The 17463-nt window shown below is 36.6% G+C and overlaps 1 protein-coding gene across 5 annotated transcripts in view; it reads left to right on the top strand.

The window, feature by feature from the left end:
* CCDC73 (coiled-coil domain containing 73) overlaps positions 1 to 17463 on the top strand; it is a 139180-nt gene that overhangs the window by 24136 nt on the left and 97581 nt on the right. For all 5 annotated transcript variants that reach the window (XM_032357595.1, XM_032357594.1, XM_032357592.1 and 2 more), the window contains exon 2: positions 1080 to 1232. In XM_032357595.1, the coding sequence (XP_032213486.1) occupies positions 1095 to 1232 (138 nt within the window). In that variant the 5' untranslated portion in view covers positions 1080 to 1094. The remainder of the gene's footprint in view (positions 1 to 1079; positions 1233 to 17463) is intronic.

The raw sequence follows: 17463 nt of genomic DNA, 5'->3' as shown, positions 1-17463 counted from the left end.
AACAGCTTAGATTCAAGGTAATTATTATGAGTGAAAAAAAATCCAATCTTCTTTTATTAGAGAGATTAGCTAATTAATTAAGTGATCTCTGTACCTAGCGTGGGGCTCAAATTCACAACCCTGAGATCAAGACTTACATGTCCTACTGACTGAGCCAGCCAGACGCCCATGAAAAAATCCAGTTAATAGGTTACATGTGTATATTTCCATTTATTTAATATTGTTGCAATAATGATTACAGAAATAGAGAACGTATTAGTGTAGTAGTGGGTATAGAAACTAAGAAGATGCGTGAGGGAACCATGGTTGATGGTACAGTTCTATATTTTGACTGCAGTAGTTACATGAAGCTATAGATATAATAAACTTGCAAAAAATTAAACACACACATGAGTGGATGTATAACTGGTAGAATTATTATAAATTATGTGGATTGTATCAATGTCAGATATACAGTTTTTATAGTGGACTATTATTCTGCATGATATTAACATCGAGAGAGGCTGGGTGAATGGTGTGTAGGATTCCCTGTACATTTCTTTCCAACTATCCATGAATTGATAATTGTTACTATGAAAAGTTGAGAAGTTTCTTGCAGTCTGATCCATACATTATCTGGGTCAAGTGTCTTGGTTTTTAATAAAAGATAGTTATTCCATTCTTCCTCTTTCAACTTTGTAGGGTTTAAAGACTGCATTACTATTAGTATTCATACCATCCTTATAGAATGGTGTATATCAAGGCAAAGTTAGGAAGCATAGTATCTTGCAGCCTCCATACAAAGCAATTACTGAACTTTAGGAATCTAGCTTTTAGGATGCAGTGTGTAGGGGCATGCAGAAAATTTAGTCCCTACAGATACTAAAAGAAAAGGCCTCAGCCACAGAGGAACTGTGGGGGGATCATCATTGCTCAGTGTTTTATGTATCAAGATCAGAACAGTGATGACAAAACTGTTACTTAGTGTTAAACCTAGAGGATTATGGGATACTGGTTGTTATGTTTTTATGGTAACTCTGCTTGTACTTTAAAAACTTAAATGATTTTTTTTTTTCAGTTAAACCCTTTTTATATTACAGGAAATAAATGTTACTATGGAGAATGATTTTAAGACTGATTCGTCATCATCTGCCTTTGCTCTTCCAAGTTCTTCAGAGACTATGTTTTCAATTCAGCTATTAGATTTCAAAACAAGTTTACTGGAAGCATTAGAAGAGTTACGGATGAGAAGGGTAAGGTCATTTTTAAAATGCTTTTTGTAATCTGGGAACTTAATTTTGTCCAGCCATTTGGTTTAAGGAGAAAAAAAGGCCTAACAGAATAACTTTTTATTTTAAAAGAAGAAATACAGTCTGGATAATGAAGTAAAAGAGAAAAAGACAGATCTAGTTGATATCACAGAAGGAAAAATAATTTACAAAGCAAAAAGTAAAAAGGATTTTCAGGTTGTTAAACACTTATTAAGCCAGCTAGTATTTACCGAGTGCCTTGGAGTGCATAGGTAGCACATAGTTAGACACTATGGCTGATAAAAAAAAGAGTTGCTTTTCAGGAGATTACATTTTTGTTAAAGGCTATGAGATAGGTGCCTATGAGTGATTAAGTAATGAAACAGGGCAATACATTTTTTTTTAAAAAAGATTTTATTTATTTATTTGACACAGAGAGAGCGAGATCACAAGTAGGCAGAGAGAGAGAGAGAGAGAGAAGCAGGCTCCCCACTGAGCAAAGAGCCTGATGCGGGGATTGATCCCAGGACACTGAGATCATGACCTGAGCTGAAAGCAGTGGCTTAATCCACTGAGCGACCCAGGTGCCCCAAGGGCAATACCTTTTTAAGTGACAAAATAAATGTATGTAGTAAGTATTCTGATTCAAAGAATAAAATGTCCTTATTTTTAAAAGTGGTATCTCATGAGGTATTTGTTTAGAAGGGAAATATCTACATAAAATTGGGTTTTTAAAGATTTTTTAGAATTTATTTATTAGAGAGAGAAAGAGAAGAAGGAGAGAGAGAGAGTGAGTGAGCAGGGAGGAACAGGGGCAGAGAGAGGACCAAGCTGGGAGCCAGACATGGGGCTTCATCCCACAACCCTGAGATCATGATCTGAGCTGAAATCAAGAGTCAGATGCTTAACCAACTGAGCCTCCCAGGTGCCCCTATATAAAATTGTAAAAGTTGTTTGATTCAGCAGATCTCTATTGTTCAAAACCCCTTAAAAGCCCTTCATTTCTGAGACTCTGTGGATCTAAATTTGAAGCGTGTGTTGTCAGCTTTCTATAAGATGGGATAGGAGTTGTTAAGATTATGGAGTGAAAAAAATAGACTATAAAACTACTGTAATAATGAATGAGGGATGGGGTCATTAGGATTTATATATAACTCTGAAAATAGGACAGAAGAGACAGGAGGGTGCCTGGGTGGCTCAGTTGGTTAAGTGTCTGCCTTGGGTTCAGGTCAAGATTCCACGGTCCTGGGATTTAAAGGCCTTTCAGGCTCTCTGCTCAGTGGGGAACCTGCTTCTCCCTCTCCCTCTGCCTGCTGCTCTGCCTGCTTGTGCTCTCTCTCTCAAATAAATGAATAAAATCTTAAAAAAAAAAAAAAAGGGAGAAACAGGAAGGAGAACCAATAGAATTGGGGCTTTCCTGAAAATGAGCTCTGAAAAAAAAGATCTGAAATAATATTTTTATTATGTGATTCTTGTTCTAGGATTTTAAAATATTGAAACTTGTTATCATAATAAGAAAATTTAATTACCACAATGTTTGTCCTATAGAAAGATACTTATTATCTGTACAATTAAAACCTATTTAATAAAGAAATCCTGCTAAAAATGGATATGTTGGTTAAGCAGTAAAAAATGATTTTTGTAAGAATAACTTAAAGTGGTATCTTTTCTAAGTTAAAGCAACTTTAGGTAACTATTAAGAACTTCATATTCTGTTTTACTGTGATTCAAGCATTATATTTAGTCTGTTTATATTTATAACTTAAAAAATAAGCTTGTTTTAAAAGTCTTTTGAGAGTTTCAGTGTAGCAACAGGAATTGAGTTTTTAATAACTAAGTGAAGAAGTATATGCTACTTTTATTTTTTTATTTTTTATTTTTTTAAAAGATTTTATTTATTTATTTGACAGACAAGAGATCACAAGCAGGCAGAGAGTCAGGCAGAGAGAGAGGAAGGGAAGCAGTCTCCCTGCTGAGCAGAGAGCCCGATGCGGGGCTCAGTCCTAGGACCCTCGGATCATGACCTGAGCCAAAGGCAGAGGCTTTAACCTACTGAGCCACCTGGGGCCCCCAGTATATGCTACTTTTAATATTCTTCACTGAAGGAAGAACTTTAAGAAGAACTTCTTAAGAAGGGGAAAAATTTTCCCCCTTTATTGGAAAAAGAGATGTATTGGCTTTCAAATTTACCAATATTTTAGCACTTTATTCCTATTGTGGAATTTAATTTTTCCTCCCATATTTTATTAGGGAAAATTTCAAAAATACAATAGTTGTTCAAAGGTCAACTGTACAATTAAATGTATAGTTCTTAAGTGCACCATTTCATGAGTTTTAACAAATGCTTATAACTGTGTCATCCAAATCCTTGTCAAGATACAGATCATTACTAATTTTCCCAGAGAGTTCCTCCATGTCATTTTTAACTTATTTCTCATCCTTACCTATCCAGAAACCATTGTTCCATTTTTTTCCATCAGGGATTAGTTTATTTTACTCACCATGATATTTTTGAGATTAATTTGCTATTTTATTTAATTTTAATTTTTATTATTTATTTATTCTTAATTTAATATTAAAAATTAACATATATTACTAGCCCCAGGGGTACAGTTCTGTGAATCACCAGGTTTACACACTTCACAGCACTCACCATGGCACATTAATTTGCTATTTTAAACATCAGTAGTTTTTTTTTCTAAAAAAATTTTTTTTTTATTTTTTAAATTTTTAAATTTTTAATTTTTATTTTTCAGTGTTCCAAGATTGATTGTTTATATACCAACACCCAGTGCTCCATGCAATACATGTCCTCCTTAATACCCACCACTAGGCTCACCCAGCCCCTACCATCCTCAATTTGTTTCTCAGTGTCCACAGTCTCTCATGGTTTATCTCCCCCTCCGATTTCCCCCAACTCTCTTCTCCTCTCCATCTCCCAATGTCCTCCGTGTAATGCCTTATGTTCCACAAGTAAGTGAAACCATATGACAGTTGACTCTCTCTGCTTGACTTATTTCCCTCAGCATAATCTCCTTCAGTCCAGTCCATGTTGATACAAAAGTTGGGTATCCATCCTTTCTGATGGCTGAGTAGTACTCCATTGTATATATGGACCACATCTTTCACAACATTCCTCCAATTGAAGGGCATGGCATCTTGGCTCTTTCCACAGTTTGGTGACTGTGGCCACTGCTGCTATGGGTACAGATGGTCCTTCTTTTCACTACATCTCTATCTTTGGGGTAAATACCCAGTAGACAGACACATGAAAAGATTTTCACCATCATTAGCCATCAGGGAGATTCAAGTCAAAACCACAGTGAGATACCACCTTACACCAGTTAGAATGGCCAAAATCAACAAGACAGTAAACAAGTGTTAGAGAGGATGTGGAGAAAGGGGAACCCTCTTATACTGTTGGTGGGAATGCAAGTTGGTGCAGCCACTTTGGAAAACAGTGTGGAGATTCATTAAGATATTAAAAATAGAACATCAGTAGTTTTTTTCCTTTTTATAGTTGACTACTATTCTGTTTTTTTTTTTTAAATTATTTATTTATTTGACAGAGAGAGAAGTCACAAGTAGGTAGAGAGGCAGACAGAGGGGGAGGGCGAAGCAGGCTCCTTGCTGAGCAGAGAGCCTGATGTGGGGTTCGATCCCAGAAACCTGAGATCATGACCTGAACTGAAGGCAGAGGCTTAACCCACTGAGCCACCCAGGTGCCCCAACTACTATTCTATTATATATATAATTTGTTGGTGGACGCTTGAGTGGTGTTCAGTTGGTGGCTCTTATGAATAAAGCTACCTGAATATTTTTGTACAAAATGTTGGGCAGGCATGTATGACACAGCTAAGCAAGAAAATACCTTATTTGAGTCCTATTTATGATGTGTCATTTACCTCATATGCCCTTCCTGCTCTCCTGAGTCTTCACTGAACAATTTTAATATTTCCCCTTGGTAGTCTGTGAAAGATATTTTTATTTAGCATTTTAAAAAGAAAACAGGGGTGCCTGTTAAAAAAAAAAACCAAAAAGAAAACAAAAAAGAATGAGATCCAATCAAAAGTAATAACTATGTTTAATTTGTAAAGCTAAAAAATGTAGAACTAAAATACTGAAATGCAGTTATTGATATATTTGGGTAGAATTCATTCTTTTTCTTTTTTTAAAAAAAGATTTTATTTATTTATTTGACAGACAGAGAAGATAAGTAGGCAGAGAGGCAGGCAGAGAGAGGGGATGAGCCCGATGTGGGGCTTTATCCCAGGACCCTGAGATCATGACCTGAGCTGAAGGCAGAGGCTTAACCCATGGAGCCACCCAGGCATCCCAGTGGAATTGATTCTTAGGTCCTTATATTGTTCAGGAGGTAAGATATTGACCAACTATAGACTTCATTTAGTTATGAAGACATATTAAAAATTTCAGATTAATCAGAAAATGAATAGGGTTTGTATCTTCCTAAGTAGTAGAGAGAAAACATGCAATCATGGTAAAGTTATCTTTGTTTGATGTTGGAAATAGCTGTAAAGAAAGAGTAATTTTAGGTTTTAGCTGTCTCTGAAGCTTTATTCTGGTTAAAAATACTGATGCTCTCTTCTATATATTCCAGAAACTGGCCCAGCTAATCTACGTTTTTTTTTTTTTTTCTGATTAGTTTTAATACTGTAAGGTCTGTTAATGGAAAACTAAAGGCTTTCTTTCTCCCCTCCCCTGGCCTTGCCAGAAAATGTCTTTATTTTGCCATAGATTTGTAAATTGCCATTTATGTTCTGTTAGTATTTTGAAAAGATTTTGTTGAATTCTTTTGTTGCAGTTGAGAAATTGATGTTCATTTAATTATCTCTCTGTAGGTAATCCATCATTTCTTTTTGCTCTGTGGAGCTTTTTTTTTTTTTAATCTTTAATGATCTAATGATCTAATGATTTAATGATCTGCAGTTTTTATGAATCCATGTGAGAATTTATTTACATTTCTTGGGACTCATTTTGATTCCTTAATCTTAGGAAAATTTTCAGCCATGATCTTTTTGAGAATTGCCTCTTCCTTATTTCTTCTGTTACCTTCTTCTGGAACTCTCATTAGATCATATGTTGGACCATGTCATTTTATCTTTTATGATTCTTAACTCTTTCATATTTTTCATGTATTTACCTCTCTACTGCATTCTGCATGTTTTGTTTTGTTGTTTTCTAATTGTCTCTTCAGATGTTTTTACTTGCTTAGAGTTTTATATTTCAGTGATTATGTTTTTCATTTCTGTGTTCCTTCAAAGAATCTGCTATGGTCTGGATATTTGTGTCCTTACAAAATTCAAATGTTATAACCTAATGTCCAGTGTGATAGTATTAGGCAGTAGGATCTTTGGGAGGTGATTAAGGTATGAGGGATAGAACCCTGATAGATGGGATTAGTACTCTAAGGACTCCCTAGCCCCATATACAATGCAAGGTTATGAACTGGAGATCATCTGTCACCAGAAAGAGAATCTGGCCATGTGGCATCCCAATCTTAGATTTCCCGTCTCCACAACTGTGAGAAATTAATTTCTGTTGCTTATAAGCACATGGTGAGTGGTATTTTGTTATAGAACACTGAACAGGTTAAGACAGCATCTAAAAATTTAATGTCAATCAAAACTCGGGGGGATTTTTTCAGAATTTGGCAGGATGATTCTGAAGTTTTATCTATAAGAAAATGTTTGAATATATATATACATCAAATCATTATTTCATATACCTTAAGCTAATACATTATAATAATAATAATACATTATTATATGTGTCAGTTTTATCTCAGCAAAATTGGAAAAAAAGTGAGTATAGACAAGAAGCTTTTCAAAAGATAAGAATGAATTGCTACATGCTTTATCAGATATTAAAACATGCCCTAATCTTACAATAATTAAAAATGTGACACTGTTGTAGGAATAAGCAAACCAGTAAAAGAATAAATGAGTCCAGTGGGGAAAATAATGATAGATAGTCAATAAATTCACAATACTTCATATACAAAAATGAATTTTAGAAAAAATCAAATGCAAAGGAAAAGATGTATATATATTAGAAAATATGAGACTTAATTTTTATAGTCTCAGTAATAGAGATTACCCTATCTAAAAGAAAAGATTGCTAGTTATGGTGACATACAAGTTATTAGCTTCTATGGGATAAAGCTGCCATAAACAAAGTCTAAAAACCATCAGCCAAGAGGAAATATTTGCCTCATGCAAAATGGAAGAAAGGATAAATATCTTATTTATAAAAATTCATCCAAATCAAAATCCTACAAATCTGCAAGACCCAAGTGTGATGAATACAAAGAAAATCACACTTGGAAAATCTTAAAGGAAGCCAGAAGTAGAAAAAGGCCCTTTATTTTCAAAGGCACAGTAGTACAATTGGCAGTGGACTTCTCAGTAATAATTATTCATCCCCAAAGACAATGCATTGACACTTTAAAGTACTAAAAAAATAACCACCAACCTAGAAATCTCTTCTAAAATATCTTCAAAAATGAAAGTGTGAATCTCAAGTTAATTAAATTTTGAGTGAATCTTTCTAAGTGAAAGAAGCCAGATCTAAGAGGCTGTGCAATATCCAGTGCATTTATAGGACTTTCTGGAAGATACAAAACTATAGGGATGGAAAACAAGTCTGTTGATAGGCATTGACTGTAAATGGAATGCTTAAAAGAATTTTGGGGAGTGATAGACTGTTCTGTATGGTAAAGTAGTAGTGGAAGCATTACTCTGTATGTCAAAACCCATAAAATTACACCACAAACTGAACTATGCAGTATGTGAAAATTCAGTCAGGATTCAGGAGCATTCCAAGATGGAATGCAGACTGTGAAAATACCTGTAACTGTTTCACTAACGAAATGACATCACTTTAGTGAAAGAAATTGGTGGGAAGAGACCCTGACTTAAGTAATTTTGGAAAACAGTATCAGATGAGATACTGCAAGGATAACACCGAAAAGTTACATAAACCCTCTCTCTAGTTGGTTAATTTGTTTCGCATGGGAGTAAGACTGAAACTACAGGTATGCCAGGGTTGAACAAATAAGCAAAAATTGTAGATGAGGAGTAGGTAGAATTTTTTTCTCTGTTGAAGAAAGAAGTTACAGATAAGCTAGACTAAGCTCTATGGTGCTAGATTAGAGTTTGAGATACCAGCATGAACTCACGATTTCATTGTATGCAGATAAAAAGATAAAGAAATATAGACGTATGTATGTACGTGAATTAGTATATTCTAGCTCTGCTGAAAAAGCCTAGAAATAGTGACAACCCAGTATCAGCAACCATATAAAGGGCCCAGATCTTTGTTCTAAATATCATTATCTAATAAAAGAAACCAGGACTTTTTGGAGAAATGGCTCATTCCAGGGCTGGATATCTTGTAGTGCTGGAAAGTAAGGAACACCTCAAAAGAATATAGAAGCCAACCTGAAAGAGCTTCTCATGGACAAAGCTGGAACAATTTGAGCAACAAAATAAGTAATGATAATATTGGATAATTACCCAAAGAATAGAGTAAATATCCATTATTTTCTACTGATAAAAATATATGATTGAATAAATGGGGGAGACAGAACAAATCTTCTTTATAGGAGATTCCAATTAATAAATGTAGAAGGAAGCAGAGAAATAGAAAATTGCCCTTAAAACATTATAGTAATAATTGCTACAGGCAAGATCCACTGATGAATGCTAATATTAGTGGGTGAAACTCATATGTGAAACAAAATAGTTGCATAGTAGTATCTTGCCCAAATTATTTGGTAAGTTACTGTAAATTAAAAAAAATTGAAGTATAATTAACATACAGTGTTATATTAGTTTCAAGTATACAACATATTGATTCAACAATCTTATATATTACTCAGTGCTCACAAAATCAATGTAGTCCCCATTTGTCACCATACTATGTTACTACAATATTATTGACTATCTTCCTCATGCTGTAATTTTCATGTGCGTGACTTATTTTATAACTGGAAGTTTAATATTTCTTAATTTCCTTTATATATTTCACCCATCTGTCCACCCGCTTCTCCTCTAGCAAACACCAGTTTGTTCTTGTATTGAAGAGTCTGTTTGTTTGTTTCTTTGTTCATTTGTTTTGTTTTTAGACCCCACATGTAAGTGGAATTCTATGGCACTTGTCTTTCTGTATCTGAATTATTTCACTTAGCATAGTACCCTTAAGCCCATCCACATTGTCCCAAATGGCAAGATCTCATTCTTGTTTATGGCTGTGTAATATTCCATTGTAAACACATACCACATTTTCATTATCCACCTATTAGTGGGAACTTGGGTTGCTTCTATGACTTGGCTATTGTGAATAATGCTGTAGTAAACATCATGGTGTATCTGTCTTTTTGAATTAGTGTTTTTGTTTTCTTTAGGTAAATACCCAGTAATGGAATTACAGGATCTTACAGTACTACAATTTTTAATTTTTTAAAAGATTTTATTTATTTATTTGACAGACAAAGATCACAAGTAGACAGAGAGGCAGGCAGAGAGAGAGGAAGAAGCAGGCTCCCTGCTGAGCAGAGAGCCCATTGTGGATCCCAGGACCCTGGGATCACAACCTGAGCTGAAGGCAGAGGCTTTAACCCACTGGGCCACCCAGGTGCCCCTACAATTTTTAATTTTTTGAGGTATCTCCTTACTGTTTTCTGTAGCAGCTGCACCAGTTTACATTTCCATCAAAAGCAAGAGTTCCTTTTCCTCCACATCCTCACCAACACTTGTCATTTCTTGTCTTTTTGATTCTAGGTGTTCTGACAAGTGTAAGTTGATATGTCATTGTGGTTTTGGTTTGCATTTCTCTGTTGATTAATGATGTTGAACATCTTTTCATGTGTCTGTTGGTCATTTCCATGTCTTCTTTGGAAAAATGTTCAGGTCTTCTGCCCATCTTCAATTTAATTATTTTTTTGGCATTGAGTTGTATGTATTCTTTTTTTTTTAATTGAAGCATAGTTGGCACACAGTGTTTCATTAGTTTCAGGTGTACAACATAGTGATTTGACAAGTTGTGCTCACCACGAGTGTAGCTACCATCTGTCATCATATAATACTGTGTAAGTTCTTTATATTTTGGATATTAACCCTTTTTCAGATATATCATTTGCAGATATCTACTCTTATTCAGTAGGTTGCCTTTTAGTATTGTTGATGTTTTCTTCCCTATATAGAAGCTTTTTATTTTATTGTAGTCCCAATAGTTTACTTTTTTCCCCTTGCCTGAGGAGACATGTCTAGAAAAACGTTGCTAAGGCCAAAATCCAGGCCAATTACATATGTTTTCTTCTAGGACTTTTATGGTTTCAAGTCTCAGGGTTAGGTCTTTAATCCATTTTGAGTTTACTTTCATGTATGGTATTAGAAAGTGGTCCAGTTTCATTCTTTTGCATGTAGCTGTCCAGTTTTCCCAACATTATTGAGGAGACTATCTTTTCCTCATTGTATATTCTTGCCCCACCCTGCTGAAGATTAATTGACCATATATTGATTGGGTTTATTTCTAGGAACTCTCTTTTTTTTTTTTTGAGAGAGAGAGAGAGGGAGAAAATGTGCAGGGTGGGGGGAGGGTAGAGGGAGAAGCAGACTCCCTGCTGAGCAGGGAGCCCAGTATCAACTCAATCTCAGGACCTTGGGATCATGACCTGAGCTGAAGGCAGATACTTAACCGACTGAGCCATCCAGGTGCCCTAGGCTTCTGTTTGATTCTGTTGGACTATGTAACTGTTTTTGTGCCAATACCATACTATTTTGATTATATATTTTATATATAAAATAAAATATTATAAATAATATATAAATATAAATAATATATAATATATATAATATATAAATATTATAAATAATAAAATATTATATATTTTGATACAGCATTGTAGTATATCTTGAAATGTGGGATTGTTATACGTCCAGCTTTGTTTTTTCTCAAGATTGCTTTGGCTATTCAGGGTCTATTGTGGTTCCATACAAATTTTAGTATTGTTTGTTCTCATTCTGTGAAAAATGCTGTTAGTATTTTGATAGGGATTGCACTGGATCTGTAGATTCCTTTGAGTAGTATGGACAGTTTAACAATTTTAATTCTTTCAACCCATGAGCACTGAGTATCTTTCCATTTGCTTTTGTTGTCTTCAGTTTTTTTCATTAATGTTTTCTAGTTTTCTGGCTAAATTTATTTTAAGGTATTTTATGATTTCTGATGTAATTATAAATGGGATTTTTTCCTTAATTTCTCTTTCTGCTATTTCATTAATTGGTATACAGAGATCGATTTTGTATCTTTCAATTTTACTGAATTCATGTAACAGTTCTAGTAGTTTTTTGATGGAGTCTTTCAGGTTTTCTGTAAATAGTATCTTGTTATTTGCAAATAATGAGTGTTTTACTTTTCCTTACCAGTTTTGATGAATTTTCTTCCTTTTTCATGTCTGATTGCTGTGGCTAAGACTTCCAGTACTATGTAGAATAAAAGTGATGAGAGTGGACATCTTTGTCTTTTTCCTAATCTTAGAGGAAAAGCTCTCAGTTTTTCACCATTGAATATGATGTTATCTGTGGGTTTTTCAAATATGGCCTTTATTATGTTGAGGTGTGTTGCTTCTAAACTCACTTTGTTGAAAATTTTTATTAAGAATGTATGTTGTAGGAGGGGAGACAAGATGGCAGGGAAGTAGGAGGAGGCGCCGTTTCAACCTGTACCCTAAAGTGAGCTGATTACCTACTAAAGAACTCCGATCACCCATGAAATCAGCCTGAGATCAGAATTATACACATCTGGATCTCTATGGGGGCAGAAGACTCCAGTGGGCAGGTAAAGCGAGTGGGAACGTCAGACTGATATTGAAAGATAAAAGGGGGAGGGAGCCACCAGAGGCGACCCATTGGAAAGTAATATGAGAGTGCCCTGCTTCTGGGGACCAGCATTAACTTAGAGTCTGGTTGAAAGCACTCAAAAAGAGCAGAGGATCGTGGGGGGAAATTGTGGGAATCGGGGTGGTTAGGGCCAGGGGCTTTAGTCCCTGGACCCAGGACAGCCACCCCTGGCACTGAGCCAGAGAGAGTGCTGTGGAGAAACTAGGTCTTGGTCTCCGAGCTGCCAGCGTCCGGCTCCCGTGAGGGGCTGGGACCCTCGCCAGCCGGCAGAACACCATGCTATACTATCAGAGCTTGAGACACGAGCGCCCACACCCTCCCCTGTGAGAGGTGCGTGCAGGTGCCAGCCCGGTGCTCTCAGACCAGGAAAGACCAGGCACTCCCAGCCCGGGCCAGCGGGAAAAATCTCAGCGTGCGATCGCTGCTTGGAACCTCTCTGGTGGTCTGGAGCTGCCCAGACAGCCGCCGCTGTGGTGGTTTTGGGTACAAGCAGGAGTTCCTGTGTCCCCAGGGACCGTGACTCGGAACCTGCTCTGCCAGTGGCTGAGGGGGAACTTAATGTGCTCTGGAGACCCAGAGGGAAACAGACTGAGGCTTCTCTCTGAGAGGGAGGTCGCGGTGCAGTTTGCTTTCCTCTAAATCTCCAAAAACCATCAAAAACTGTCAAGGCAAGAGAAAAGAAACGAACAAACATAAAAACCTCCAGAGAACAAAAGCCTGAAAAACCGGTTTCCTCAGAGGCCACCCCCTTGAGGAGGGTGGGAGGACTTAACTCAGGGAACATTGTCTGAAAACCCACAGGGCAGGCCCCTCCCCCAGAGAACAAACCAGGAAAGAAAAGGGGGGGGGGGAAACAACAAGAGAACAACCACCACTACTTCATAGATACAACTTTTGTTTTTGATTCGTTCCCACTATTCTGGTTCATTTTTTTTTTTTAATATAGATAATTTTTTAACCTACTTACCATCACAGTGAGATGTACAGTATATCAAATTCCATAATAACCTTTTAACCTAAACTTTTTGATACATATACCCGTGTTTTTCTTTTGCTTTTCTATTTTTAAATTAAAAAAAAATTTTAGTTTAGTTTATTATTTTTTAAATTTTTAAAAAAAATTTTATTTATTTATTTGACAGACAGAGATCACAAGTAGGCAGAGAGGAAGGCAGAGAGAGAGAGAGGGGGAAGCAGGCTCCCCGCTGAGCAGAGAGTCCGATGCGGGGCTCGATCCCAGGACTCTGGGATCATGACCTGAGCCGAAGGCAGAGGCTTTAACCCACTGAGCCACCCAGGTGCCCCTTATTTTTATTTTTTAATATTCATATAGAGTTAAACTTCAAGGTGATCCCCTTTCCCCAATCAGTGCTACCCCTATAGGTAAACCAATTTTTTAAAAAAAGATTTTATTTATTTATTTGACAGAGAAGCAAGAGGGAGAGCACAAGCAGGGGGAGGAGCAGCAGAGAGAGGGGGTGAAGCAGGCTCCCCACTGAGCAGGGAGCCCCATGCGGGACTCGATCCCATGACCCTGGGATCATGACCTGAGCCGAAGGCAGTCACTTAACCAACTGAGCCACTTAGGTGCCCCAGTAAACTAATTTTTAATCCCCCTTTATCTTAGGAAGGTTGAGTCCTTTAACAAAGATATCAAGATACATCCAGGAAGAATCAAAATAACCTTCATCACCCACACTGAGAATTTATAACCACTCTCCCATCTTTTTCTTCTGCCATGGTTTCTGTGTATTTGTGTTTGTCCTGATAGTATATAAATCTTATACTTGGGGTTCTTTTTGACGAGGTTCTTTTTTTTTTGCTTTTATATATATATTTATATATATATATATATAAATATATATATATATAATTTTTTTCTCTTGTCATATACTTTTATCAGCCTTTTTGTATATATAAATATAAATATATATATATATATAATTTTTTTCTCTTGTCATATACTTTTATCAGCCTTTTTGTTTGTCTGTTTTTGCTTGTATACATCATAAATCTTACCTTGGGGCCCATTTGGGCTGAACCTTCTCTTTATCTTCCCTTTTTTTTTCTGTCTCTCTCTTTTTTTTCTTTTTCTTTTCTTTTATCTCTCATTTGGGTGGGGAATCCTGATTGCTCAGAAGCGTTCCAGGGTGCACCTTGACTGCATCACAGTAGATACATCCATCTACATCCATTCAGCCATCTCTCACCAAAATGACTAGGAGGAGGAATGCCCAACAGAAGAAAAATACAGAGGATGGGCCTTCTGCAACAGAGCTAATGGCTATCAACATAGACAATATGTCGGAAAGAGAATTCAGGCTAACAATTATCCAGGCAATAGCTAGGCTGGAGAAAGCCATGGATGACCAAACGGAATTGATTAGGGCAGAACTGAAAGCCACCAGGGATGATGTTCACAATGTTAGGCAGAACTGAAAGCTACCAGGGATGATGTTCACAATGCTCTCAATGAGTTCCAATCTAATCTAAATTCTCTAAAAGCTAGGGTAACTGAGACAGAAGATAGAATTAGTGATCTGGAGGACAAACAGATAGAGAGAAAGGATCAGGAGGAAGCCGGGAACAAATAGCTTAGAAGCCATGAAAACAGAATCAGGGAAATAAATGATGCCATGAAACATTCCAACATCAGAATTATTGGAATCCCTGAAGGGGAGGAGAAAGAAAGAAGTCTAGAAGATATAGTGGAACAAGTTCATGAAAATTTTCACAGTCTCGTGAATGGAACCAGTGTTCATGTACTAGAGGCAGAATGGTCTCCCCCCAAGATTATAGATTCCAAAAAAAATCAAGGCACCTGATAGTAAAATTGAGAAATCATAATTGTAGACACAATCTCTTGAAAACCGCTAGGACAAAGAGGCTCCTTATGTACAGAGGAAAGCCCAGCAGAATAACATCAGACCTGTCCACAGAAAGCTGGCAAGCCAGAAAGGACTGGCTAGATATATTCAGGGTACTAAATGAGAAGAACATGCAGCCAAGAATACTTTATCCAGCAAGACTGATATTCAAAATAGATGGAGAGATAAAGAGTTTCCAAGACCGGCAAGGCTTAAAAGAGTATGCGACCACCAAGCCGACACTGCAGGAAATATTAAGGGGGGTTCTGTAAAAGAGGAAAAATCCTAAGAATAGCATTGAGCAGAAATATAGAGACAATCTACAGAAAGAACGACTTCAAAGGTAACATGATGTCAATAAGAACGTATCTATCAATAATCACTCTCAATGTGAATGGCCTAAATATACCCATAAAATGACACAGGGTTGCAGATTGGATAAAACGACAGGACCCATCCATATGTTGTCTACAAGAGACCCATTTCGAACCTAAGGATACACAAAGACTGAAAGTGAAGAGATGGAGAAGCATCTTTCATGCCAATGTACCTCAAAAGAAGGCCAGGGTAGCGATTCTCATATCAGATAAATTAGATTTTAAACTAAAGACTGTAGTCAGAGATACAGAAGGACACTACATTATTCTTAAAGGGACTATCCACCAAGATGATCTAACAATTGTAAATATCTACACCCCCAATATGGGAGCAGCCAATTACACAAGAAAACTATTAATCAAGATAAAGAGTCATATTGATATGAATACGTTAATAGTAGGAGATCTTAACACGCCTCTCTCAGTAATAGACAGATCATTGAAGCAGAAAATCAAAAGAAACAAGAGCATTGAATGACACATTGGACCAGATGGACCTCATAGATCTATACAGAACATTCCACCCTGAAACAACAGAATACTCATTCTTCTCAAGTGCACATGGAACCTTCTGAAGAATAGACCACAGACTGGGTCACAAATCAGGACTCAACTGATACCAAAAGACTGAGATTATTCCCTGCATATTCTTGAATCACAGTGTTTTGAAACTGGAACTTGATCACAAGGAAAAGTTTGGAAGGAACTCAAACACCTGGAAGCTAAAGACCGCCTTGCTTAAGAATGCTTGGATCAACCAGGAGATAAAAGAAGAACTTAAACAATTCATGGAAACCAATGAGAATGAAGACACTTCGGTCCAAAACCCATGGGATACAGCAAAGGTGGTCCTAAGGGGGAAATACATGGCCATCCACGCCTCCCTCAAAAAAATTGAAAAATCCAGAATACACCAGCTCTCTCTACACCTTAAAGAACTGGAGAATCAACAACAAATCAAACCAACTCCACACATAAGATGGGAAATAATCAAGATTAGAGCAGAGATCAATGAGGTAGAAACTAGAGATACAGTAGAACTTATCAATGAAACTAGAAGCTGGTTTTTTAAAAGAATCAATAAGATCGATAAACCATTGACCACACTAATCCAAAAGAGAAGAGAGAACGCTCAAGTTAATAAAATTATGAATGAAAAGGGAAAGATCACAACTAACACCAAGGAAGTAGAAACAATCATCAGAATTTATTATCAACAGTTATATTCCAATAAGCTAAGCAACCTAGATGAAATGGATGCATTCCTGGAAAACTATAAACTCCCAAAATTGAACCAGGATGAAATTGACAACCTGAATAGACTGATATCTAGTAAGGAGATTGAAGCAGTGATCAAAAACCTCCCAAAAAACAAGAGCCCAGGACCTGACAGATTCCCTGGGGAATTCTTCCAAACTTTCAAAAAAGAAATAACATCTATTCTCCTGAGGCTGTTTCAAAAAATTGAAGCAGAAGGAAAACTTCCAGGCTCTTTTTATGAAGCCAGCATTACCCTGATCCCCAAACCAAAGACCCCACCAAAAAGGAGAATTTCAGACCAATATCCCTATTGAATATGGATGCTAAGATTCTCAACAAAATCCTAGCAAACAGGATCCAACAGCACATTAAAAAGATTATCTACCATGACCAGGTGGGATTCATCCCTGGGTTACAAGGATGGTTCAACATTCACAAATCAATCAGTGTTATAGAACAAATCAGTAACAGAAGAGAGAAGAACCACATGGTCCTGTCAATGGATGCAGACCTTCAGTTTGTTTCTTGAGATTAAGAGTCTTATTTATGGTTTGTCTCCCTCTCTGGTTGCATCTTGTGGTGATCAGTCTTTTTTTCAGGATCATGAGATTATAGAATTTTAGAGGTGGAAGTGACTTGAGATAACTTGTAATCCAACCCAAAACCCAGAGCTTTTAAGAGACTCGTACTCTGATCTTCCTACTCCTTGTCTAAATCTCTTCCATTAATATATATAATAAATTAACTGGACTAATGCAGTCAACATAAAATTGGGCCAGACTGTAAAGGGTTAGATAGTAAAGTTTCT

This window comes from Mustela erminea, chromosome 9 (assembly GCF_009829155.1).
Source record: "Mustela erminea isolate mMusErm1 chromosome 9, mMusErm1.Pri, whole genome shotgun sequence".
NCBI classification, from domain to species: domain Eukaryota; kingdom Metazoa; phylum Chordata; class Mammalia; order Carnivora; family Mustelidae; genus Mustela; species Mustela erminea.
This window is presented reverse-complemented; position numbering and strand designations above follow the sequence as displayed.